Source organism: Thyridium curvatum, assembly GCF_004353045.1.
Source record: "Thyridium curvatum strain D216 chromosome Unknown NODE_10_length_634906_cov_78.760910, whole genome shotgun sequence".
In the NCBI taxonomy this organism is placed as follows: domain Eukaryota; kingdom Fungi; phylum Ascomycota; class Sordariomycetes; order Thyridiales; family Thyridiaceae; genus Thyridium; species Thyridium curvatum.
This window is the reverse complement of record NW_022156765.1, coordinates 334,627-358,948: the sequence shown is the minus strand read 5'-3', so window position 1 is coordinate 358,948 and position 24,322 is coordinate 334,627. Positions and strand designations below refer to the sequence as shown.

At 54.4% G+C, this 24,322-nt stretch overlaps 12 protein-coding genes across 12 annotated transcripts; 6 read left to right on the top strand and 6 right to left on the bottom strand.

The window, feature by feature from the left end:
* Window positions 1-41: 41 nt before the first annotated feature.
* Window positions 42-1,209, bottom strand: E0L32_002544 (uncharacterized protein; the record flags this gene model as incomplete). The annotated part of the gene is made up of 2 exons (XM_031136745.1): window positions 42-898; window positions 969-1,209. The coding sequence occupies 2 exons, from the start codon at window positions 1,207-1,209 to the stop codon at window positions 42-44; spliced, it is 1,098 nt and encodes a 365-aa protein (XP_031000398.1).
* A 4,370-nt stretch (window positions 1,210-5,579) lies between these two features.
* On the bottom strand, window positions 5,580-6,443 carry E0L32_002543 (uncharacterized protein; the record flags this gene model as incomplete). The annotated part of the gene is made up of 1 exon (XM_031136744.1): window positions 5,580-6,443. The coding sequence occupies one exon, from the start codon at window positions 6,441-6,443 to the stop codon at window positions 5,580-5,582; it is 864 nt and encodes a 287-aa protein (XP_031000397.1).
* A 2,066-nt stretch (window positions 6,444-8,509) lies between these two features.
* Window positions 8,510-9,883, top strand: E0L32_002542 (uncharacterized protein; the record flags this gene model as incomplete). Its single annotated transcript, XM_031136743.1, has 2 exons — window positions 8,510-9,040; window positions 9,095-9,883. 2 exons carry the CDS (start codon window positions 8,510-8,512, stop codon window positions 9,881-9,883), a joined length of 1,320 nt encoding a protein of 439 aa, XP_031000396.1.
* Window positions 9,884-10,205: 322 nt separating this feature from the next.
* E0L32_002541 (uncharacterized protein) lies at window positions 10,206-11,159 on the bottom strand (the record flags this gene model as incomplete). The annotated part of the gene is made up of 1 exon (XM_031136742.1): window positions 10,206-11,159. The coding sequence occupies one exon, from the start codon at window positions 11,157-11,159 to the stop codon at window positions 10,206-10,208; it is 954 nt and encodes a 317-aa protein (XP_031000395.1).
* Window positions 11,160-11,646: 487 nt separating this feature from the next.
* Window positions 11,647-12,624, bottom strand: E0L32_002540 (uncharacterized protein; the record flags this gene model as incomplete). Its single annotated transcript, XM_031136740.1, has 2 exons — window positions 11,647-12,075; window positions 12,160-12,624. 2 exons carry the CDS (start codon window positions 12,622-12,624, stop codon window positions 11,647-11,649), a joined length of 894 nt encoding a protein of 297 aa, XP_031000394.1.
* Window positions 12,625-13,198: 574 nt separating this feature from the next.
* Window positions 13,199-13,848, top strand: E0L32_002539 (uncharacterized protein; the record flags this gene model as incomplete). Its single annotated transcript, XM_031136739.1, has 3 exons — window positions 13,199-13,361; window positions 13,439-13,692; window positions 13,741-13,848. The coding sequence occupies 3 exons, from the start codon at window positions 13,199-13,201 to the stop codon at window positions 13,846-13,848; spliced, it is 525 nt and encodes a 174-aa protein (XP_031000393.1).
* Window positions 13,849-14,472: 624 nt separating this feature from the next.
* Window positions 14,473-15,240, bottom strand: E0L32_002538 (uncharacterized protein; the record flags this gene model as incomplete). The annotated part of the gene is made up of 1 exon (XM_031136738.1): window positions 14,473-15,240. One exon carries the CDS (start codon window positions 15,238-15,240, stop codon window positions 14,473-14,475), a length of 768 nt encoding a protein of 255 aa, XP_031000392.1.
* A 1,300-nt stretch (window positions 15,241-16,540) lies between these two features.
* On the top strand, window positions 16,541-17,245 carry E0L32_002537 (uncharacterized protein; the record flags this gene model as incomplete). Its single annotated transcript, XM_031136737.1, has 2 exons — window positions 16,541-16,682; window positions 16,743-17,245. 2 exons carry the CDS (start codon window positions 16,541-16,543, stop codon window positions 17,243-17,245), a joined length of 645 nt encoding a protein of 214 aa, XP_031000391.1.
* Window positions 17,246-17,389: 144 nt separating this feature from the next.
* Window positions 17,390-18,753, bottom strand: E0L32_002536 (uncharacterized protein; the record flags this gene model as incomplete). The annotated part of the gene is made up of 3 exons (XM_031136736.1): window positions 17,390-17,593; window positions 17,726-18,496; window positions 18,568-18,753. 3 exons carry the CDS (start codon window positions 18,751-18,753, stop codon window positions 17,390-17,392), a joined length of 1,161 nt encoding a protein of 386 aa, XP_031000390.1.
* Window positions 18,754-19,308: 555 nt separating this feature from the next.
* On the top strand, window positions 19,309-20,699 carry E0L32_002535 (uncharacterized protein; the record flags this gene model as incomplete). The annotated part of the gene is made up of 3 exons (XM_031136735.1): window positions 19,309-20,041; window positions 20,104-20,451; window positions 20,515-20,699. The coding sequence occupies 3 exons, from the start codon at window positions 19,309-19,311 to the stop codon at window positions 20,697-20,699; spliced, it is 1,266 nt and encodes a 421-aa protein (XP_031000389.1).
* A 521-nt stretch (window positions 20,700-21,220) lies between these two features.
* On the top strand, window positions 21,221-22,036 carry E0L32_002534 (uncharacterized protein; the record flags this gene model as incomplete). The annotated part of the gene is made up of 1 exon (XM_031136734.1): window positions 21,221-22,036. One exon carries the CDS (start codon window positions 21,221-21,223, stop codon window positions 22,034-22,036), a length of 816 nt encoding a protein of 271 aa, XP_031000388.1.
* Window positions 22,037-22,829: 793 nt separating this feature from the next.
* E0L32_002533 (uncharacterized protein) lies at window positions 22,830-24,293 on the top strand (the record flags this gene model as incomplete). The annotated part of the gene is made up of 2 exons (XM_031136733.1): window positions 22,830-23,455; window positions 23,678-24,293. 2 exons carry the CDS (start codon window positions 22,830-22,832, stop codon window positions 24,291-24,293), a joined length of 1,242 nt encoding a protein of 413 aa, XP_031000387.1.
* Between the last annotated feature and the right edge of the window lie 29 nt (window positions 24,294-24,322).

Genomic DNA, 24,322 nt, shown 5'->3' with positions numbered 1-24,322 from the left:
AGCCCGTGTTTGAAAGTCGGTGAAAGTTATGGCACTTAGCATTAGAAGCGAGAGCCACCAGGCAGAATCGCGACTGGTGGAGCGGGCCCCTCAATGATGTCCTCAACGGTGATGGCGATCTGGCCTATGTTCACGCGCGCATTGCTGTTGGTGTACCGGCGGTAGATGTGGTTGGAGAAGAGGGTGCGGAAGCCGCCCTGGTGCCACTGGCCAATGATGGTGCTGATGAGCGTCTGCAGGCGGTTGTCGCGGGCGATGTGCCGGAATTCGTTGACGTCGTGCATGTTCTCGCCGAGGAAGGCGATGGTGACCTCAACCTGGCGGTCGCGGTGCTGGTCGTGGAAGCGGCGGCTCGCCATGGCCGTGTTGCGCCAGTTGGGGTTTGGGTTGGCCATGGTCTGGCGGATGTCGGTGATGAACTCGTTCTGGAGCATCAGCTGGTTGAAGATGGAGATGTCGTGCTGCTCGCCCTCGTTGACGGCGCTGGCGTTGTCGATGACCTCGTTGGGGTCTTCTGGGTCCGGGTTTGCCCTCTTACCAAGCTGGCGGCGGCGGTGGCGGAGCTCAGGCTCGACGTCGAGGTCTCGAGCGCCAAGGAACTCGACGGGCGAAGGTTCCTCCTCACGCGTCTCGAGTTGGATAGCAAAGTCGCTCTCCGGTTCATCTTCGTCGCGCCGCTTCAGCTCGTCCTTGTGGATCTCACCGAGCTGGACCATGGTGCTGCCTTTCTTGCCATCACCCTCCTGGGTGTAGACAACGGTGCGACCGCCGACTCGGCCGTTTAGCCTGCAGTAAGCGTGGATATCTAGAGCAGCGAGGGAGATGGCGCCAGCAGATATGGTTGAGTCGCCATTGCCCATGCCGCACAGAAAGATCTCGCAGTTGCCCTGCTTGGTGACTGTTGACGATTTCGTTAGTAGATGAGCAAATAGGGGACACTGGGCCGCTTGCTAGGCGACTTGACATACTGCTGTTGCAGCCGTTGCTCGGCGCTTTATATGTCTGGGCGCCAGCTGCATACATTGCATAGACGGCGTTATTGCAGTCACCGGCGTCACTTTCCCAGATGTGCTTGGCATCGCCGTGGCCGTTAGCCGCGCATCCAGGGACGCCGGGAACCATGGCAGGTCTGGGCTCGTCGGCTAGAGCCAGTGGAAGGATAGCCGACAGACTCAGCACTGTGATGGTATGAGAAATTGCGGCGCGCATGATGACTATCCTATTCTGAGTTGATGGAATTTGATAGTTTCTGGGTTGATGTACTGTAGCGGATGGAATTGAAGTGTGATGATTTCTGAGCGAGGACTGTCTTGATAATTCTCTCTTCTATCTCCAATTCCAGTGATAACCAGGCCCTTCTTATATATCTTGCAAATGGCCGTTGGTGATGATGGCTTTAGCTACATTTAGCAGGGCTGGTGTTGCTATTCCGATACGCCTCACCATCGCCGCCTAGCGGTACTGAACTATGTCCCTATTGATGATGGCATGGACAAAACAGAGTCAAAATCTAATTCGGGTGAACAGGTCTAATGCCAGGGACTTGTGTCGCGTGGCAGGACCCGAGGCAGCGTTACGATCAAGCACTGCCTACTCTTGGGGGCTGTGTCAACAGCGTCTAAAGCATCCAATAAGATGTGCTGAATCATCGAGCTTCTGATTGAGGATGGCCTTAACGCCGATATTCCAAAGTGGCACTGCTGCAAGTTAGTATTCTGACAGGGCCTAAGCCCTACCCTCTGGGCTCTGTAAAACCCTCTGAAGTAAGCTGCCAAGTGAGTTACTGTTCTGCCTAGTATATTTCCGATGCACGCTGATGCCCCTGTTACACGTAGCTGGGATCGGTTGAGACTCTCAGCTCCGCACCACTATTGTAGTCAGATATCAAATCAAAGTCAGCATGTGGCGACAGAGTGATTTGGATCTTGCTTGAGTTTCTGATCGAGGATTCCAGTACATCACCATGTCCTCGTGTGGACGGTTGCGCAGCTACGGTGACTTCTGCCGGTCCGAGTCTATCGGTTGATTGGTGCGTTGACTCCCTCACCTTGCCGCCTGAAACCTGCAGATTCAGCTCAGGCCAGGTCATGTGAGGCAGTACTAGATCAGTGGGGGATGTCAAGGAAAATTTCGCAAGGCATCCATGGATCATCCATCGACTACGGAGGCCCATAGGGCAGACTGTGACAAAACCACTTTTTGATGTTTAGGTCCACCCTAATGTCATTTTATTTTCAGATTTCACACCACCACTAAGTCAGATTAGGATTAGTGTCTTCTTATCTCTTATCTTAGTCTATTTCTCTCCTAGCTAGTAATATACCTATCTACTTCTAAAGGGCCTTCTTTAAAAATCAAGACGGGGCTCTTACAGCCAGGCCCCTTCTGTAAAATTAAGACAGGGCTCTTATAGCTAGCTAGACCTCTTCTATAAAAATAAAGATTAAATTTTTATAAATATATTTATTTAATTTATAAAAGAGCTCTAGTTATAAGAGCTCTATATTTATAGAAGAACCCTAGTTATAAGAGCTCTATATTTCTAGAAGGACCCTAGATATAAGAGCTCTATATTTCTAGAAGGACCCTAGATATAAGAGCTCTATATTTCTAGAAGGACCCTAGATATAAGAGCTCTATATTTATAGAAGGGCTCTAGATATAAGAGCTCTATATTTATAGAAGAGCTCTAGGTATAAGAGCCCTATATTTATAGAAGGGCTCTAGATGTGAGAGCTCTATATTTACAGAAGGGCTCTAGATGTGAGGGCCCTATATTTACAGAAGGGCCCCAGATATGAGGGCCCTATATTTACAGAAGGGCCCCAGATGTGAGGGCCCTATATTTACAGAAGGGCCCCAGATATAAGGGCCCTATATTTACAGAAGGGCCTTAGATATGAGGGCCCTTCTGTAATTATAGAAATATATAGAGGGATCTTGCAGGTACCTATAAGTATCTTTTACCTGTATAGGTGGGGTCCTAAATTGACTGGGAGTGTATTTCAAAATCAGTATGGGGTAGGGTTAGCTGGAAAAGTGGTTTTGTCACAGTCTGCCCTATGGGCCTCCGTAATCGACCCAGCCCCAGACCATCCGAGCCCAGTACTACGATCCTCTCGCTGCGTACGTTGTTGACTAAGACATATTACTGGAGAAGATGTATTTTCTCAACACAGATACGTGGGCTATTGCAGAATGCATCGGCTGACCTCCACCATATGCCATTCTCTCCCATCGCTGGGAAGAAGAGGAGGTTACTTTTCGAGACTTTCAGAATGGAACCTACCAAGACAAGAAAGGTTTCGAGAAGATCAAAAAGTGCTGTCAAGTTGCTACGAATGATGGCTACAGACTTGTCTGGATCGACACTTGCTGCATCGACAAGTCTTCTAGCGCTGAGCTATCCGAGGCCATCAACTCCATATTCCAGTGATACGAAGAGTCTGACGTCTGATACGCCTACCTGTGCGATGTGCTGGACGATGACCCAGAGACCTCAGACTCGGCCTTCCATACTAGCGCATGGTTCAGTAGAGGCTGGACGCTGCAAGAGCTCATCGCCCCAGATAAAGTGGTCTTCTTCAACAGCTCGTGGAGGGAGATTGGCACGCGCATTACGCTCATGCGCTGCATCTCGGAGATCACTCGGATCCCAAGGGAGGTCTTACACGGTCGTGAGGATATCCGGAAGGTTCTGGGTACCTTCAGCGTCGCCAGTCGAATGTCGTGGGTTGCGAACAGGGTCACCACCAGGCTTGAAGATGAGGCTTACTGCCTTCTGGGTCTCTTTGATATCCATATGCCACTCATCTACGGGGAGGGCTACAAGGCCTTCTATAGGCTTCAACAAGAGATCCTCGCGAAATCAGACGACTGTTCAATATTCGCGTGGAACCCTGTGCCAGTAGAGCCAGTGATGTATTCATCTCACCAGCTAGGGCTATTGTCACCATTTCCGAAGTTTTTCGAAGGTTGTGGACAGGTCACATCGCTTTCCCGTTCAGGCGAGTCCTTTGAGATATCCCGTAGGAATATCTGTCTTCACACGGAGGTGCAATCGAACCCAGACGGAGTGTATCTGCGTCGGGTCGAGCTCTCGGGTCGGGTCAGCCACGAAGTACGAGTGACGTATGATGAGCGTCAAGGCATTCTATTGCTGCTGAAATGCCGTCGACCGGAGGGCCAGCTGGGCCTATTCTTACAGAACAGCACATGCGATCATGAATATACTTCAGATCTGACGTCGTGGAGATGTTTCTGTATCGCTGGTGACAACAGAGGAATCTGGACAAGTCGCTCAATTTCTGCACCCATGACTGTCAAACTTCCAAGGTTCGGAGGTCGTTGGTGGCTTCCGAGACTTGTCAATCTTCTCACGAAGGAGATAGAAGCCAAAGGATATATCATTCATACAACCGGATATTCTGCTCCGGATTGGCCCCTGTCCGAATGTACACCGGGCTTCATCCCGATGGGGCCCTTTCTCGAGACTATGGAGGATGGAACTGCTTGGGTAATCTTCTGGCGGCCTGCTGACAACCCTCTCTGGCCTTCTTTCTGTCTCCAAGTAACGTCCCAGGTGGGGTCATTGCTCTACGGTGTTCAACATTTCTATATCCGCGAGGAGTTATTTAGCAGAAAGTTGGGGTTGATGTTGATTCAAAACTTGACTGAGGACATGATTTTGCACGATAGCTTGGAAACGGGTACCATAATATTGCCCTTGAACGGCAATGTTGACCTGGTGGTGAAGATGAGAGATGGATCGAGATCCTCTGATTTGAAATTGCGCATTGAGGGACATACTGAATGATCGTGTTGGACTGAACGCAGACACAGCTGCGCCAGCATTCAGGAAAGTACTCATGTCCGACATTGATTTTAGGAGCGGAAATGGATACAGGATAAGGTAATATACACAGCTCATGAAAGTCAATCATTCCTGAACCCTCGACGCCAGCCTCTTTTATAAGGGGCTCTCTCTCCTCCAGTAACTGCGCAGCTGGTGAAGCCAGCCCCGAGGGTATCCACGTAGTCGCCAACTTGCCAGAAGTTTGTCGTCGAGTGTGCAACTGCGGATCGAGTGATTTACGTCTCCTGGGATGGTTCTGAGCAACGAGAAGACTACACCGGTATTTGCAGAGAAGCTTGAATTAGGGCACCAATACATGTGTACTGGAGACACCGGCTGTTTTGCCATTCTTCACCAGCGAGTCCAACTTCATTCCTGGTGGACTCAGCCCCCGTGGATATCTAAAGTCGCTCTCATCCAGCCAAATATACTAAAGTTGGTCAATTTCCAACATAGTCAAAGTCTGATATGAACCCCTCCAAAGGCCCTTTTGATCTTTAGACCTAAATAACTGTCTGTTCTAGCTGAGCCACACCTGGACCTCATCTGAGCTCACTTCCAGTAGAGCCTCGCTCCGCCAAAATCGCAATAAGATGCCCACTAGGCTTTTCAACGAAGTTCAGTTCGTTGCTTATCTCGTATAAAATGCCGGCTAGCACTGAAACTTGACAAGAAACATGCACTCGGCATGGGACTTTCAAGAATGATTATCATGTGAACGACACTACTGCATTTCGCCACTATCTCCCTTGCTATTCTGTGTATGTAGCCAGTCCCGCAACTTTGCTAGAGAGTACAGGTCGTGTTTCCTCTCCGACGTGAAGAAGACCTCCTCGCACCACCCGTCGGTCCCGAGAGACTGCAGGGGTTTTCCAAATGGCTGACAAGAACCAAAGTCGATTAAAACTGGAACCCCGTTCCTTATCATGATATTTTCGGGCTTGATGTCGTTATGTGCAAGCCCCAGCGAATGGAGGTGGTCCACCGCCGACTCAAGCTCCGCGAGCAACCGATCATGGTCAAGGTCCTGAACGCCCGAGGTTGAAGCACGCTGCTCCAAGGTCTGATCAAGCCGTTCCAAGACAATGGCAGTAATCCGGCAGCGCCTAACCCGGCAGCCGTAATAGCCAACGATGTTCGCATGAGGTGATTTCGAGATCTGCTCCATGATAAGAGTCTCATCCAGTACTGCCTTGGGGACATAACCCGTGTCCCTCAAAGTCTCGTAGGAGGTGAGACCGGGACGCTTAAAGTAGGCTGTATCTTCGGCTAGGCTCTCAGGGGCGAGTGTCAACTGGACATCTTTCGGAGTTTCCGGGTAGATTTCGCTGTCCGGGACGAGCTTCAGTGCAGAGCTGTACTCTTCGAGGGTCATGTCTTTTTTGTTCTTTGTTGACTCGCCAAAGTACACCACTTCCTCAGCAGTGACCAGGTAGAAAGTGATGTACTTGGACGAATTCGTGTCCAGGTCCCATGCTTCCACAATCGTCAAGTCTTGAAGGGATGAGATGGTGGGGGGCTCTCCATGTGTCTCCACTGTCTGCGATACAGGCGCAACGTCCAGATTGTTGCCTCGTGAAGATGACATGTCATCGGCGAGCCGGTTACAGTCCCGACGGTTCAATAGCCTAGAGAGCTGCAGGTGAAAATTGAACCGGATGCCGATGTTGGGGTTTGGTGATAACCAACCACCAACTGATTCCCAGCTTGTGATGTACTGTAGAGCCGCCGAGCTTAGTAACCAGCCGTAAATTTACCGTGTGTGGGAAACAAACATGGGAAAGCCAAGAGCAGCTCACAGGTGTCGGTCAGCAATACGTAGCTGTCAGCCAAGTCACGAGGTAACAGCCAGAAATGGCGGATGACTAGGTGCCAGAGTATTGCAGGCAGGGCGGAGTCGTGGCCAAGGAGATGCCTGGTTCTCATCGAGATGCTACAAGCCAATCAATCAATGCATGGAAGCGGGGATTGACAAAGCGGGGTAGGTAGACGCAACTGCAGAGTTATATGCATGATCTTTGATGCCCAACAAATGCTCAGTGAACGCTCAGTAGAACGGCCTATTTAAAGCTCGAGGCAAGCTTTCAAGTGTCTCCCCGAAATGCTATCTGCTCTTCTCTTACTTCTCTTACATCATTCCACTGGCATCGCTCGCGTTTGGTCTTTACTCCAGATTTGAATACACCTACTCTGCATTCCCAGCACCTTGGCTCCCTAGTCTTTCCCATTCGGCTTATGGTGTAGGTACTGCTTCCTCGAGTTGCCCCTTGATCGTTGCAAAAGCCAGTAGAGATACTCGTTGACATTCGCTCCACGACTAGGTGCACCACAACAACTACTACGAAGGTAGTGACAAAGCCTAAAGGCACCGTCGAGACTACGCCTACGACGAAAAGGTTGACTACGGAAAGTCCACGTGTAGTACTTCTGCCCCCTTCACCGGCTGTGGACGGTGCCTAGAAGAAGGTGTGGGATGAATAAGTGGTCGTTGGCTGTCAAGATGGTCTAAACCACTTGTGTCAAAGGTAGGTCTTTTATATTTACGGTTAAAACTATGGTAGCTTAAGATAAGACTAAAGAAGGTCTGTAATGGATGTTTACGCTATTGTATGAGATTAGAGAGCCCAGGGAGGCTCAGGCGAGGCTCAGGAAGGCCCAGGGGACAGGTCAGGGAAGGGCAGCGTAAGCATCTGAAAATGGCCTACTAGCCTGCTCAAGAAGTGTGAGAGGTCCGTATCTCGCGTCGACTTCCGAACGTAGATGCACACGACGCTTATCTTTGATGGATGACACTCTTTTTATTGTTCCCTTTCCCGGCCCGTGCCAGCTTCTGAGACATCCAATGGGCTGGTTATGACACGGCAAACACCCGCATCCTTTGTGGCTCTTGGGCCGGCCGTTTTCGGGGCTCGGTTCACCCGGCTAGGAATGTGTGATTAATGGCAACATTATTATTCGTTCCCTTCAAAGAGGTGTTTGCATCAGACTATTGTCAACGGAGCTGCAGCATTAGTCCCCGGTTCCTGGTTCTTTCCCCACTCAGGGGGTGGATCCTTGGCTCTGTCTTGGCCACTGGATCGGCCCACGTTGTCTTCGAGAAGGGTTCTGTCAACTAAAGCTTAGCAAAGCTTGTCAAGGCTTCTCCTGGAATGGTGGATGGACCCCTGTATAACAATTAAGCTTGTGTCAACCGGCGGCAGGACGGTCTAAGCTGCTAGTCTAGTCGCATACCCAATCTAGGCAGAGAGAGGAAGATCTCATTGTTTCCATGCAGCTCCGAAAGCTCTGTGCGTCTGGCGTAGAGTACGGAAGGTGCACCCACGTGGAGCACGTGTGATGCAGGAGAGATTAGATGCAAGAGATAGTGGGAAAATAAGATCATATGCTCGGAAAGCTATTGGCCCAGTAGAAGGCAGTCGAGGCAGCCGACTATCCGATGGCCGAGGGTTCAGGAGAGGTCCCTTCTGGGAGGAGTCTTATCGAATACGAGGTATAAAACGTGGACGTGATCCCCTGCGTTGTGAAGATCTGGTGCTGGTTACTCACGCGCAACCACATAGCCATCTAACCCATTGCTTGGAAGCTGCTATTGTTGCCAAAGCGTGTCCAATGGTCCAACTCGCCTATCTCGGCCTCACGGCCGCCGTGGCCGGCATGGTCGCCGCCACCCCTGCCCAGAAGCGCGACCTCAACCTGGTCGCCGGCTCGCCCGAGTCCATCAAGAACCTCAAGGACAAGATCAAGAACGTCGTCCTCATCGTCATGGAGAACCGCTCTGTGGACAACCTCCTCGGCGGCCAGCAGCTCCACAACCTGGACAACCCCATCAGCAAGGGCCCCTTCTGCAACCCCCGCAACTTGACCGACCCTTCCCAGGGTAAGGTCTGCACCGAGGCCAAGGACTTCGACTCCATCCTGGATGACCCTGATCACTCCGTCCACGGCAACAACCTGGAGTTCTATGGCAGCTTCTCGCCCGACAATGCGGCCATTAGCAACGGCTCCCTTACTCCCAACCAGCAGGGCTTCGTCCACGAGCAGCTCCGCGTCCACGGCGGCCAGGATGACCCCGCTGTTCTGGCCAAGCAGGTCATGAACTACTACACCGAGGACCAGGTCCCCGTCATCACCGCCATGTCGCACAACTTTGTCACCTTCAACAACTGGCACAGCGGTGTCCCCGGTGTGAGTGACCTGTCCTATTAGCAGCACACTGCAATACTGACTCTACGTGTGCAGCCCACCAACCCCAACCGCGCCTCCATCCTGTCCGGCACGTCGTGGGGCCACGGCACCAACGACAAGGGCTTCAGCAACCACCAGCTGCCCCAGCGCTCCATCTTCCAGCAGCTGAGCGAGACCAACCACACCTGGGCCGGCTACACCGCCGGCGGCTCCGACGCGCAGTACTTCTCCTGGACCATCGCCTCGGGCAAGAACAACGCCAACTACATCAAGCCCTTTGAGAGCTTCTTCCAGGACGCCTACCTCGGCCGCCTGCCCGAGTTCACCTTCATCAACCCGACCTGCTGCGGCGTGGGCACCACGTCGATGCACCCCTCGGGCCTGATCTCGGACGGCGAGGTCGTCCTCAAGCAGATCTACGACGCGCTGCGCAACGGCCCGCAGTGGAAGGAGACGCTCTTCATCGTCACCTTTGACGAGACCGGCGGGTTCCACGACCACGTCCCGCCCCCGCTGGCCCCGCGCCCGGACAACCAGACCTACACCGAGACGACGCCCGACGGCAGCACCTACACGCTCAACTTCGACCGCCTCGGCGGCCGCGTGCCGACCTGGATCATCTCCCCCTGGGTGCGCCGGGGCCACGTCGAGAGGCTCGGCACCGACGGCCAGGGCAAGCCGGTGTCGTACAGCGCCACGTCGATCCTGCGCACGCTGGGCTACCTGTGGGACTTTGCGCCGTTCAACCCGCGCGTCGCCGGCTCGCCTTCGTTTGACCACCTCATCGAGATGGAGCAGATGAGGAATACGCTCGAGGTTATGCCCAACCCTTTTACCTTTTAGAGGGTCGGCTTGGCAGGGGATGATTGGGTGATTTCGGACGAAGTAGATAGATTAGGCGGGACTTTTGATGTTGATGAAAACCTATTCCATTTTCCTTTTTGCTTTCGCCTTTGCGCTTTAAAACGAATGAGTATGGGATTCACTTCTAATTTGTAGATAATTGATTAGACCTTGAGGTCAATATGTACGGCGCGACTGCTTTAGTCCCGACTAGACTCGTAGCATCCAAGTCATAATGTCAATGATATTTCGAGCTATTTGAGCAGGGGCAGAGCCAGTGGTCGTGTTCAGAAGAGTACTCGTATAAACTCCGCTCTCCAGTTCAGACGAAACTAGAAACCCACACATCCATGGAGCGAACTCCTTTCCGACCTCCTTGAACGCCCTCCAAGCTCGCCTCGCACGCATCCCGCGTTGCGAAGACCACCGCCCGCTCCCTCTCATCAGTCACCAGCTCCTCCACTTGCTTTGTAAAAGAGGGATCGAGACAAGCATAGACTTCCCATTGTCCGTCGAACAATCCCTCCCCACATTGCACACGGGTCTCGCTCTGCAACTGCCATCCTGCTTCCAGCGCCAGCTCAGCAAGCCTCTTTGGACTTAGCACTGTACGAACATTCGACTTGCTGCTGCCTTGAGGTTTGCGGCACTCTAGGGCCGCCTGGGTGAGCACAGCTAGTACATGAGGCTGGGCGGAGGGGTGCGTCGCTACCAGCGACCACTCGGCGAGCAGGAGACGCTTGCTGTGCTGCTTGAGGGCGTGGAAGGTGGAGACGATGAGCGAGGGTGAAGCGAAGTACCACAGGGAGTGAGCAAGCACTGCTACGTCAAATGCCTTGCTGTCGCTGTCACTGGGGGAGGGAAGAGAGGAGAGGTAGTCGTGCGGTGATTGTTGGACCCAAGTGATCCGCCCACCCAGTGGGCCTTGCGAGATGTGGCCCTGTGCCTGGCCGAGAGTAAACGGAGAACCTGCACGGGTCATCAGTTGGCTGCTTTCCTCTTCTGCATGATTAGAAGGGCGAGATGACTCACCATAATCCAAATCCGCCGGGTCGACAGCCACCACGCTGCCCTCCTCACCTACAGCAGAGGCAAGGACAGTCGTGCAGTCCCCCTGCCCGCATCCTAGCTCCAATACCTTGGACCCCAATGGGATGTTCCAGCGCTGCAGGAGTTCCAAGCGGTGGATAGTTTGAGAGTGCTGAATGCCGAAGTGAGCGGGGGCGTGCAGGGAGAGCCGGGCGATAGCTTCGGCGTCGAGTTGAGTGGACGACATGTTGTACGCGATAGTAATTGGGCAAATTTGGGTAACTGAGCGATATCTGAGTGGCTAGGTGACGGATCTTGGGGCTATAAGCTTTATAGTACGCGATTGAAGAGATGCGGATGGGGACATTTGACAATTGAGTATCAAAGTGTACGGATTTGAGTCACCCCTCCTGTAGTACCAGTATGGGAGTAAGCTACTGCCTAACCACACCGCCTTTTAGATTAACCCCGAGGCGCTGGATCATGATGTGCGCTCTTTCTCTAGATCTCTCTCTCATTTGTGTTCAGAATGTAGGGTCAAGCTGGTTCTGTGTGCTGTAATTCCTCAGAGTAGTACATCGCTGAGTAGGTGAGAGGGTTGGCGGTACAAGTGGCAAGGACTGAGTCGCCGAGACGGGGCTTCCATTCTCTATTCTAAGCTAGGTAGGTGAACAACGAGAACGACGATACCGACTGAAAGCAACATAATAGGGATTATACACGCGCTGCCTAGTTCATTCTCTTCTCCTCAGCAACTCAAACCCAAACCTCGGCAGCATATCAATCTGCTTGAAGCTCACATGACACGCCACGCGCTGGCACCTCATCTCCACCACTAGACTATCTGCTTCTCCAGGACAGGCAAACTCCACCGTTGTGCTGTTCAGCTGGTCTGTGAGGTCCAACACGCCGAGTAGCTCTCCGCGTACGGGAAGTGCCGAATACGACAAGGTATCATAGTCGAGCTCGTCCAGACTGGAAGAGACGCTGGATGCCGGGGTGGTTCTTGACGGTGCGATCAGCTGCCAGACTTCGATCTCAGTTATGTCACCCTTGGTTGTGATGTCCTTGGTCCGAGCACTGAATTCGGGCGGCGATCGCCAAGAGAGAGCGCAGGTATTGGCACCGTGGGAGGGGATGGGGAAGCGCATGACCGTCGAGTCCTTTCTCTTGTGTCAGCACTCTTATTTCCTAAACACAAGGAATATCTAAGGCTAGAAGAGGAAAGAAAGGACACAGAGACGAACCTCAACAGTAACATAGACCTGCACTCCCTGACCCCAAACGGCGTCCTTCAACTTACGGCTCACCCGTGCAATTCTATCCGGCCAAGAGCGGTGGTAGGCTTTCGGAATGGGCAGCACCTTCGCTGCTCTGTCCAGTCCTAGCCTCGCATTTCCATAAGGGAGGTCCTCGAGTTCAGACTCGGAGAAAGGGTACGCTTTGAACTTTGAAAATGTGCTGGGAAGCAGGGCAACGTTCACAGTTGACAGTAGTGCCAAAGCGAAGGACAAGTAGATGATGAGAGTTGGTAGCTGGGAGGGCTTGGACAGCTTAATTGGCGGGAGATCGTCTGAGCCTCTCAGCAAAGGTCCAGAGTCATCGTCCTCAGACGAGGAGCGCTTCTCAGGAGTTGAGCTGGAGCCCTCGCCATCCTCATGGAGCGCAAGGGGCTCATACTGAGGGGAGCTGAATTTTTCCTTGGGGAACATTCTGAGGAGTTGTCAAAGAAGGTCGAGTGAGATGGAAGAGAGTAGAATTCGCCATGTGCGAAGGCCAGTTTCAACATTAAAGCTGGCTTTGGCAAGAACTCCAGATACCCGCCTGGAAAGCCGGACCGCATGACGCATAGTGAGCCATTGATTATCGCTCACCGTAATTGATCGCCAGAGAGAGTAGAGTCACAGTGGCTCGGGGTTTCGGCTCTTCTGCATGTCAGACAAATAGATCTCTACCCCTCCGTGCAGCTATCAGCCCGCATGCATGTCAGCATACAGCGTACACGAAAACGTCCGTCCACGGCACAGGAGGTGGGGATGGATCGGCATCTACAGATCGACCGGTGCAACCTCGAAATCCACAATCTGACGCCACCCAGCTTGTATTACCAGCCATTGTAGGGTTGTGATTGTGTAGTCTCTTTCGAGAGAGCAGCAAGAAGTCCCGAGGTTGTCAGACTGTGCGAGCTACTTCTCGCCTCGATCTCTTCACTTACCGTGCTGTACTTGGCCTCTGTCAACCACGCCCTGTCCCCCTACACCGTACTTCCTCTGAATTCATTCCAACATGCTTTCCCTCCTCACCGCAATTCCCTCCCTCTTTGCCCTCAGCATCAACGTCAACTTTAGCTCCGCTGCACACGCCGGCTTCCACGTCCAGTTCCCATGGAGCTCCCGTGGCCCAAACCCCAAGACTCGCCCAGAGATAGAGGTGTATGACCCTTTCTGCGGTATGTTCCTCTTCATCTCCCGTCCACTAGTAGTGTAGTCTGACACAGAGAAGGAGATATCATACATAACCCTCAAGGCTACCCTCGTCTCTCGCGCACCTTCCTGTCGTTCTCAGGACATCCGGGGGATATCGTAACGGTCCTATATACCAGAAACAGGGCGCCGAAGAAGAGAGATGACTTTCCCCACATCATCCTTCAGGATGTACCCATACAGCCTTCAGGCCAGCTGTGTGTGAACGTCACGATCCCGTTTCAGACAGAGGTCAACGAGATGGGAGTCATGTATTTCGAGGGAAAGGATCCGCATACAGGCAATGTGGAATACCATGTCAGTTTCCCCGATTTGCAAACAGAGATGATACTAACGTAATGGCAGTGCTCCGACGTCAGGATGGCTGATAAAGAGGCCCTTCCCGAGGAACATCCGGCAATGTGCGCGGGAAACAATGAGACTCTTATCCCGATGCCGGATGAGTACCTGTAGAGCAGAATGGAGAACTTCGGTGTTCTGCAATTTTTACTGCCAAGGACGCAACTCTAAGCCATTTGTCATCTTGGTACAATAGGTTGACGAAAAGAAACACAATTTACCTAGGAATGAATTGGATATTCTCCTTGTTGTCCCTCATATTCTTTTCCCTGCCAGATCCAGAATAATCGTTATTGTGCCACCGATATCGATAGTATCTGTGAATGATTACTTCACGACCAACGAACAACTGGACCTTCGAGAGGTTTTTGCTAGCTCATCTTAAGGTTGCCTCACTGAAACCCGCGTTAAACAACGGATACATATTCAGACTCCTATCCTAGAGTTGAATTGCTAAAATCAAGCCAAGGTACGGGCCTGCCTGCATCAACTCCAGCACACGCTGCAAGATTTACACGGACTAGACGTGATACAGGTAACGGAGCAAGTATCAAGACGCATATGTTTGTTGCTATGTAACGAGCGTATGGAAAGCAAGTCCCCCAAAGAGCGCGATAAAGTAGCGCATTGCAGCGCCCACCCGTGCAACACACTGTAGATGTCCATGAAACTGGTACAAACCAAGCCTTCAGCCTTTCCTAGCCGGATGAATGGCTCTCATGGTTCTTCCTCCTGTGTTCAGTTGGACTCGTCCTCATCCACACCGTAGGTGTGACGCTTCTGGTGTGCGACCTCATCGGCGTCGATACCGTAGTCATGGCGTTTCTCGTGAGAAACTTCGTCAGCACCCACACCATATGTGTGACGCTTCTCGTGAGAAACCTCATCAGCATCCACGCCGTAGGTGTGGCGCTTCTCGTGGGAGACTTCATCGGCATCCACGCCGTAGGTGTGACGCTTCTCGTGGACGACCTCGTCGGCATCAACGCCATAAGTGTGCCGCTTCTCATGAGCAACCTCATCAGCATCGACGCCATAATCGTGACGCTTCTCATGTGTGACTTCGTCCGCGTCGACGCCATACGTGTGCCGCTTCTCATGTGCGACCTCGTCGGCGTCGATGCCATAGTTATGGCGCTTTTCATGCGTTACTTCATCAGCATCGATACCGTAGTCGTGGCGCTTCTCGTGAGAAACCTCGTCAGCGTCAACACCGTAGGTATGACGCTTCTCGTGCGAGACTTCGTCGGCATCTACGCCGTAGACGTGACGCTTCTCGACCTCGTCAGCGTCAATGCCATAGTCATGACGCTTCTCATGGGCGACCTCATCAGCATCCACTCCGTAGGTGTGGCGCTTGGCAACCATGCTGGAGCGATAGACATGGTTGGGCGACTCGCCGGCGGCGCGAACCAAACCAGCGGCGGGAACTGCTGCGGCCTGGACGGGGACGACTTCCAGACCAAGGCTGGCCACGAGGCTCAGGAGGGTAACGGCGAATTGCATTGTGAGAGTGTGGTGAGCGGGTGCTTTCAGGTACTATTGTTATGAGGGGATAAAGAGAATGGTCTGATGATCAGATGTTTTCAGTGAGCGTCTTGCCCTTTGCACTTTATGCATTTCGTGATCTAAAGGAGAGCAACGGCTTAGAGAAGCACATAGAAGAGAGACACATACGATGATCATCGTCTGCTATGCTCTTCGTGACTCAGACTCCAACTTGACTGGAGACTTCCTAACCAATGCAGTTACGATCCCAATCAGGGGCGTTGATCTAGAAGTCGATGCAAGTGCCGACTCGAATCTCGGTCTCACTGAGCCGGCCATCATAGCTCGAGGTGGAGAAGTAAATGCATAGATTAGTTGTATTGCATATACGAAGTTGCGCAATCTGCCTGATAGTTGACGATATTGAGGCGAGATGAGCATCGTAAGCTGACGCAAATCATCATAGATCGGCAGTGGCCGGGTGTCTCCCGACGCTTGTTTCTCACCCCTTACGCCCACCACCTACTTCTTTGGTCCCTTGATCTTCACTGTACCACCCACCATTCTTGGGGATCTAGATTAACGACAGCCAAGCTTTCTTAGCCTTCATTTCTTATTTCTCACTGCTTACATCTTTGGTCTTAATTTCTCAAGGGTCCCCATTAATGCCGGGACTTGAACCCGGGTTAACCGAGCTTCTTTTGACGACATCCGCCGCTTGCCCCATACATGTGTCACCTACCTCTTTGGTACTGACCGCCAAACGGTCACAATAGCCTATTACGCAAGCTTCCTTGCGCTTCATGGAGCGGCCGCCTGTCGATCAAGATGGCGAAGGGCAGGGAGCAACAACCTCCAAGACGCCGATCTCGCCTAGAGGATCATTTGTAACAGTGCATCTTCGAGACCTCTCAAGTCATGAGCGATGCAGTTTCTTGCCACACCGTTGCGAATACACTCTGTATGAGGGGGGTGGCACTCTGTGGGCCGCGATGTGCACCGCGTATATGCAAGCTGTGGAGTCATAGAAGAATCATTCGAGTTGGCCTTCGTAGGTGCGAGAGTATCAGCTTCTCTGCTTACTGACCTCTCCACATGATTGACGAGATCTTCAAACAAGGACCTGGGATGATACGAAGTGAATCATTTTGGCAATTGCGTTTTCTCCTCCTCACTGCTCCTCGGCAGTACCTGCACTTGCCCACCAAGGGGATGTGTTAAACACTTTTAGCCAGCTCCTGAGGTCTGAGATTGAACAGAATCTTCGTCTCCCTCTGCTACCTAGACTCATCACACAAATTATACCAGCACACAGAAAATGTTCCTCCCTAAGTCCCTGGTATTGCAGGTACGCGGCCCCTCCCTCGCCCTTCTGGCAGCGCTGAGCATAGGCCTCGTCCTGAACGTGGGCGCCCTCCTCTTCTCCCTCTGCATTCTGACCCGCGGACCGCGGGAGTACAGTGCGCTCTACCTTCAACCTCTCCCTCACCTACACACTCATGACTGACACACACCAACAGCCTACCTCCCGGGCGACCGCCCTCGTGAGCTCCCAATAAGTGTTGGGACCATACAAGCCGCCTTCCACGATGACCCCGACTACTACGGGATGGAAGGAAGCAGGGCTACGGCTGAGTGGAACGAGATCCGTCCTCCAGGCAAAGGCTTCATCTTCCTAGGGGAGGAGTACTACGCCTTCGGCGTGTCGATGTGGCACCAGATGCACTGCCTGAACCACATACGCGCCGTGCTCGTCAACGGGGATGACGGGTCGGACCATACGGCGCACTGCTTCCACTACCTACGGCAGGGCATCCTCTGTGCTGCCGACACGACGCTGGAGCCTGGAGGCACGATCATGGAGCTGCCCAGCGGGGACAAGGTCGCCACGGGCGTGGGAGACGTGCACGTCTGCCGGGACTGGAAGCAGGTGCATGACTGGATGGGGAAGAACTACGAGGGGTGGACGCCGGAGATGCACGAGAGGATTCATGAGGCTAGTCACGCTCACTCCAGAGTCTAAGTAGTATTGTTTGCGAGTTACATGTAGTTCCACACAAAAGCTTAGAGGATTGCTGTACAGCTCTCAGAGGAGGTTTAAGCTCTATATTGCTGCCCTTAACTTATTGTTCCGACTATAGTGTGACTAAAAGCCCATGATACCTGGTCATTCCTCATCTGCATACCGATAGCACAACGGCCAAGCCTCGATATCAAACACCATCCTCGGCGCCACGGGCACGCTCTGGACGTCAAAGGGCATCAGATGATCTGCATGTGCGTGAAGATCGTAGCTGGAGCTGGTCATATTGTGCGGGGTCAGAGGCATGCCGGAAAATGCCGCGAAGTTGGACGGGTGGCGGCGCTGCCACTATACACCTCATCAACGTCAGCAACGTCGTACCGCATGCTGACATTATACTGCTGACACTATACGGATATGGGATAAGGGATATCGTGGGTCTCTGGGGACGAATGGGTCGAGACGGGAGAAAGAACGCACCTCATTCCACAACCGGTCGAGTTGTGCGTGATGCAGCCAGAAGAGCGGGTCATTGGGCGTGAAGCTATCCGCCATGCCCGGGCAGTCCTGCTCCCGCAGGGCCTTGGGGCAGTCGCCGGCCAGGTCGCCACCGACAAAGTTGTGTACGTGGTTGTGCATTAGCGCCATGGCCCGCTGGAAGCTGAAGAAGTCGCCCGTGGTCCGCTCGGTGGCGTTGCGCACCGAGGCCGGGCCGAGGGTCCGGTTCTGGGGCAGCTCGTGGGCGAACCAGCCGGTGATGAGCGTCAGGTTCCTCCGCAGCGGGTGGGGGATCGGCCACGCGAGCTCGAAGCCTCCGTTGGACAGGGCGAAAGCGCCAGTGGCGACGGTGCAGTCTGCCTCGGGGGAGGAGGGATCGCAGTCCCCCGTGCCGCCCAGGCCGTGCTCGGGTGAGTCTTCGAACACTGGCGAGTCGAACAGATCTGCGTGATCGCGCGACCAGTCCCAGTATGGCGTTGGACCCCTATATCCACAATTGCGGCGGAGCGAGGTGTCGAAGAGGTAGGTGAACCAACGATCTGCGCTCGTGTAAGTATGTGACGAGCTTGGACAGTATAGAAAAGGGGGGACCGGGATGGACGCACGCCACGGCAAGAAGTAGGCATTCCTATGCGCGCTGTGCCTTACTGCGGCATGCGAATAAGAAAAGTCGTCGTATAGACTCCTCTTCCCCTCAAGGATCGTCTTGTCTTGCGTCAGTGATAGCCTTTCGTGTCGTACACTGCCCAAGCACTACTCCGCATATGTGTCAGCAACTTCAATGCCGTACGCGTAACTTGGGTATGGGGAAGAACGGGGCGTACCTTGACGGCTCCGACCCACTCCGACTTCTCGCTATTCGTCAACGTCCGCCATTCTTTGCGTATTAACAGCTTGCCGCACTTTTGTGGTTGTCTCTGGCCACTCTCCTCGCGTGCATATGAGCGTTGGGCGTGAGAGAGTGCGGTGAGAATGGCGAGCGCGAAGAGGAAAAGAATTGAACGAGCCATGGCTATGTTTTAGTCTAGAATGGAACAGGAAGCAGACTTGGAGCAGAGATAGTGATGAGGTTGATATCTCAAGGGTCATACTCACCGCATCTACTGAAGGTTCATATAAATAGTCAGCTTACTGTGCATGATGGGTGAAGACCCCTGGGCGATGTCTAGGCGGGCCAACGTGTAAGCGATCCTTTCCCGGCTGGGATGAGACTGTCCAATCGCGACTATCCCATCCCGCGCTGATGTCACAAAAGCTTGTTCCCTGAGAAGGTGCCTGTCAGACTTGGCATCTTCTCTGAGAGCACCCCTCCCGCAAGCTTATAATGGGCATTGCATGCTCCCAAATATTCGTCCGCCATTTGGATCGACACCTCATGGGGCGACTCGTGACTGAGTTGTCGCTTTCTTAGACTAGATGACTTCAGTAGTTAACACGAACTGGTCCTAACTTCCCCCGTTTCCACAGTGCCTGCTGTACCATATTCCCGTTCTGCATTTCCCTTCCCTCTGAGGTCCTGATTCTGAGGAGTAACCTTCTTGAGCTTTGCTTAGACAGAATTCACCATGGGCAAGTCTAGCTATCCCTCCCACTTGCTCGCCGTCCTCCTCTGTGTCCTTCTCCCCCTGTACCTCGCTCTCCGTGGGCCAGCATCATTGTCCGACATCTCCTTTGTCCTCTCGTCCCTCTCAGAGCGTGTTGAGTCCATTAGGTTGACTCTCGCATCCCCTGTCGCTGGCCCTATCGCCCCAACCCCCCAAGCCTTCGAGGCTGCTGCTGAGCCTGCTAAAGAAGTGCGACGGTCAGTCCAAGACGGCAGAAGGAAGAGATATCCTTCTCTACCAGATGGACTCGCACACTGCATCAACTCCTTCGAGCAATATCCCTTCCTCGCCGAGCAAGTGCTCCAGCGGAAGCATGCGCGGTACGCCAAGCAGACGCCGGCCCAGAAGGCGGTAGGCGACAAGCTTGGTTATCCTGCTCATTTTGAGAAGGCGAGGGATGGGATCGAGGTGAACTCCCGGTTCGCGGAGCAGATCGCCCAGGCTGCAAGGGTCAGTTACCACACCGGCTCGCGAAGGCTGGAGGACGAAGATGATGCCGAGTTTGGGGTAGTGGACCTCGCATTCGGGCACCTTTCGCGAGACTGGAGCTCGCAGGGTGCCAAGGAGCGACAGGCCGTGTTCCCGCCTGTTATGGCTGCGCTTGAGCAACACTTTGGCGGGAAGGGGAGAGGCAACAGGGTGCTTGTGCCCGGAATCGGCATGGGCAGGTTAGCCAGCGATATCGCTGATCTAGGTATGTTCCATCTACATCTTACTCTGTTAGATGAAGGAGCTGCGAACTCACACTTGGCGCAGGGTACGATGTCACGGCCAATGAGCTGGACTACAGCTCCATCTTGACCTATCACTTTCTGGCGAACCACACGAGCTCGCTGCACCAGCACAAGCTGCAACCCTTTGTCACCAAGTGGACGCATCAGGCCAACCCCTCCTCGCGGTACTCAGCGCTGACGGTGCCAGACCACTGGCCCAATAAGGCCGTCAAGCTCGTCGAGGGCGACTTCTTGGAGATGTTCCCGCAGGAGGGCGAGTTCGACGCCGTCGTCTCGCTGTTCTTCATCGACATCGGAAATAACGTGGTTGACTTCTTGACGGAGATTCATCGGCTGTTGAAGCCTGGTGGCGTGTGGATCAACCTCGGACGTATGTACTACTCTTCACATACATGATCGATTCGCAGCCGGCTTTAGCTCACTGTCTACATAGCGCTCAAATGGGGTACCCACACCGCCCTCCAGCTCTCCGCGGAGGAAGTGCTCGAGCTGGCAGACATGATCGGGTTCGATGTCGACCATACGTCGCGGAGGAGCATCGACAGTCTCTATGCCGAGCAGCCGGAGACGTTGCTCAAGTTCACTTACGGTGAGTACCTGCCATGGCCCTGCGAGTAGTGAGGGAGCGCTGTTGCTGATGTGATGGGCAGTCACGCAGTTCTGGTCGGCGACAAAGAGGGTGTAAGATGGGCGCCTGTGCAGTATATGTTTCTATCTTTGAGTTATTTTGAGTTGAGTTAGATGCATTGATAGAATACAATGTGAGACTTGAAAGTATCAGAGATGTTAGATTCATGTAAATAAACAATAGGCAAGGCAGCAAGCGTCTCCTTGTTCCTTCAAAGACATGGATTCAAGTAAACAAAGAGACATTGTCCTTTTCTCCAGAACACCCCAGACAATGTGTTTTACAAAGACACATCCTGTCTTGAAATAGTCTTCTTTGTTTGAAGATGCACGAGACTGTATAAATCATCTGTCTCTGTGGTTTGCAGCATCACTCGAAGCAGCAAGATCGTAAAGCAAGAAGTCGTGGTCGTGGCTAGAAAGGTATATACAGCACACGACCTCACATCACTGATCACCGTCATCCGCTTCACAGGTCTCAAGCAAGTCACAGAGATATTCCACTCACCAACATGTGTCAATGCGAGGTCACGCATACCACGGTCTGTGGCACGGGCCGGCCCTACATCACCGACGACCCGGACCCGGCGTCCACGAGCCTGATCCTCGACCCGTACGCAAAGCCGCCTCCGTGCGACCCCGCGCGCTGCCCCGGCCGCGGTACTGAAGCAGTGGTCTCTGCCCCCGGAGACGTCATCGTCGACGACGCCGGCAACAGGAGCATCGCGTGCCCTGACCACCAGTGCTGCCGGCTGACGGTGGTGTGGTACCGCTGCCTTTGCTGCCCCGATACGCCCTCGGCCGAGGCGTGCCCCCACTATGTGCTGTACTCGGAGTACAGGCAGCTGCAGCCAGACAACCCCCTGCTCGCCCCCTTGCCGCATCAGATCCTCGACCGGGACGCGTTGGCGTTGTACGGGATCGCTCCCGGCGAGTCGCCCGACTTTATACAGTTCCGGAGCAAGCTGTTCGCGGCGGGCCGGCGGCTGCTGGCGGCGCGGCAGAGGGCGGCAGACTGGATGCGGAGGCCCCAAGAGGCTGCTCCTGGCGGTGCAGGTGTAGACGGCCAGGCGGCTCTGACGCAGGAGGCGTGGCAGGGCTACTTGGACCTGCTGGCCGCGCTCAGTGAGGCGGGGGAAGCGTTCCGGGATCTGATGGAGCTGTACTTTGACCACTTTGAGGGCTTGGAGGGGTACAACTATATTGCGGCCGAGTTTGTCGAGAGCGCCAGACGGCGGCGGGGCCTGGAGTTGATGCTCAGGGAGGTTGATAATGATGGTGATGTGATGGACCTGGGGAAGACGGTGTTGGGGATGCAGTTGGGTTGAGAGTTGGTTCGATGGAGGCGAGTAGTCTGTCGGTAACATCGTCTTTGTATTGTTTCTTCCTGTTCTTCCTGTTCTTCCTGTTCTTCCTGTTCTTCCTGTTCTTCCTGTTCCTTTTTTTCTTCCTTTTACCTCCTCTTTCGATTTGATGTAAGAAAGACATTGCATACTCTTCGTACATGTACTAGCCCTTCTATCACAGACTCACAATCAATCAACCAACTACCGTGTTAGGCTACAGCCCGGCCGGGACCACAGCCCGCTCCAGCTCCAGCTCCAGCTCCAGCCCAGCCAGCCCTCTTCTTATCTCTTCCCTTCCCCGTCCCGGAACATTCCAGGCGGCCCTGCATGCCAAGACGTCGTTTTTAGAAACAACAAGACGTGAAACGGGCCTTAGCGGTGCTGGCACGGGCCACTTGGGCGCCCCCGTCTCCAGGGCTAAAAAGCTAGTTTGGCTGGCTAGTCAGGTTCGGTTTCGTTCAGCTCCATCGGCGGCGCGCGGTGGGTTCGTATTTGTCGACTGGGCTGATTCCTCGCGTTCTGGATCGTCCTGGATCTCGCTCCCTTATTCATGAGCCTGCCCACGCCTGCGTACTCGTCTCCCCCCTAGCGCCGTTTTACCTGTAAACCTTGAATTCCCTCTCTCTGTCGAGCATCCCCGCCCGCCCCATCTCGTGCGGAGCTGCGGGCTGCATAGCCCGGTCCAGCTCGCTCTCCGTCTCGTTACTTCACACGCATCTAATCTCACGCTCGCTGACCCGGATGGGTGCCTGATGAGGGAAATCTAATCTACCTAATGCACGCACACTCAGCACCACAGAGACGGGAACAGACCACCCAGGCTAGGAACTATCCACAAAAGCTTCTTCTTCCCTCGCTCGCACTGTCTCTCTTCTCCCGATCTCTCTCTCTTCCGATCTCCCTCTTCCCTTCGCTGATGAAGCTGTTGCGTCACCCACTCGCCCTGCTGCCCTCTGCGGCCTCTTCGACCACCGCCACCAGACACACCGTGCTCCGTCGACGACCCCGGTTCTTCTCCAGTAGTAGCAGCAGCATCAGCGGCCCGGCGAGGCTCCTCTCTCTGAGCCTGCTCCTCCACGCCAGCAGAGCGGCACTTCCCACCTGTCCCGTCCCTGCCGCCGCGCTCCCGACGTGTCCGGCCGTGAGCTTACGCAGCTCTCCCAGAGCTTACTCCACCACCACCACCGCCACCACCACCACAGACACAAATACCACCACCGCCAGCATGCCCACCAGCCAGGAGAAGCAGGCCCAGCTGCGCGCTGCCCTCACGCCCATCGTGCTCGAGGACCTGCGCCGGTTCTGGTTCCAGGACTTCCAGGACGAGGACTTTGTCGCGCCGCGCATGGAGGCCGCCCTGCGGTGGTTCCAGCGCACCGACGAGTTCGACCAGGCTTGTCTGTGAGTATTGCTGTAGTTATGCCGCACTTTTTCATCAATGACGAAAGGACCGAGGAATCTTCCCTCATTACCCCTACCCTACCCTGTCCTGCGCCAGATCAGATCGCAGTATCCACCCTACTAGACTTTCACATGCACGACATTCACACCCCCCGTCGTCCATCCCTACGCACCATCTCCGTAGCCCACCGCTGATCTCCTCCGTCCACGCACAAACCACAGCGCCCAGTTCGGCCAACCCATCCACGCCATCCGCGCCGCCCAGGCCACCGCCGACGACGTCCTCTCGGCCATCGCGCCCCTCGACTCGGCCCTCGACTGGATGAGCCTCGTCATCCTCCTCGACCAGGTGCCGCGCAACCTCTACCGCGGCGCCGACTCGCGCGTCGCCTTCGACGTCTTCGACCCCATCGCCCGCGAGGTCGCCCGCCGCGCCATCGACCGGGGCGTCCCGCGGGCGGACCCGCGCGTGCGCTACCAGCCCGCCCGCCGCACCTGGTTCTACATGCCCCTCATGCACGCCGAGGACCTGGCCCTGCACGACCTCGCGCTCGCGCAGCACGACGCCATGGCCGCCGAGGTGCGCGCGCTCAGGGACGGGGGCGACGACGACGAGAGGAGTAAGGGCAACCCGGACCTGAGGCGGTGCCGGGAGCTGCTCGTCGCCGGCGGCGAGGCCGTCGACGCGTACATGGCCCGGTCGCGCGAGTTCGAGGTCAAGCACCGCGTCATCATCGAGCGGTTCGGCCGGTACCCGCACCGCAACGCGGCGCTGGGGCGGGACCCCACGCCCGAGGAGGAGGAGTATCTTGCCAATGGCGGTGACACGTTCTCATAACACATGCACTGGTGAATACATGCATGGGC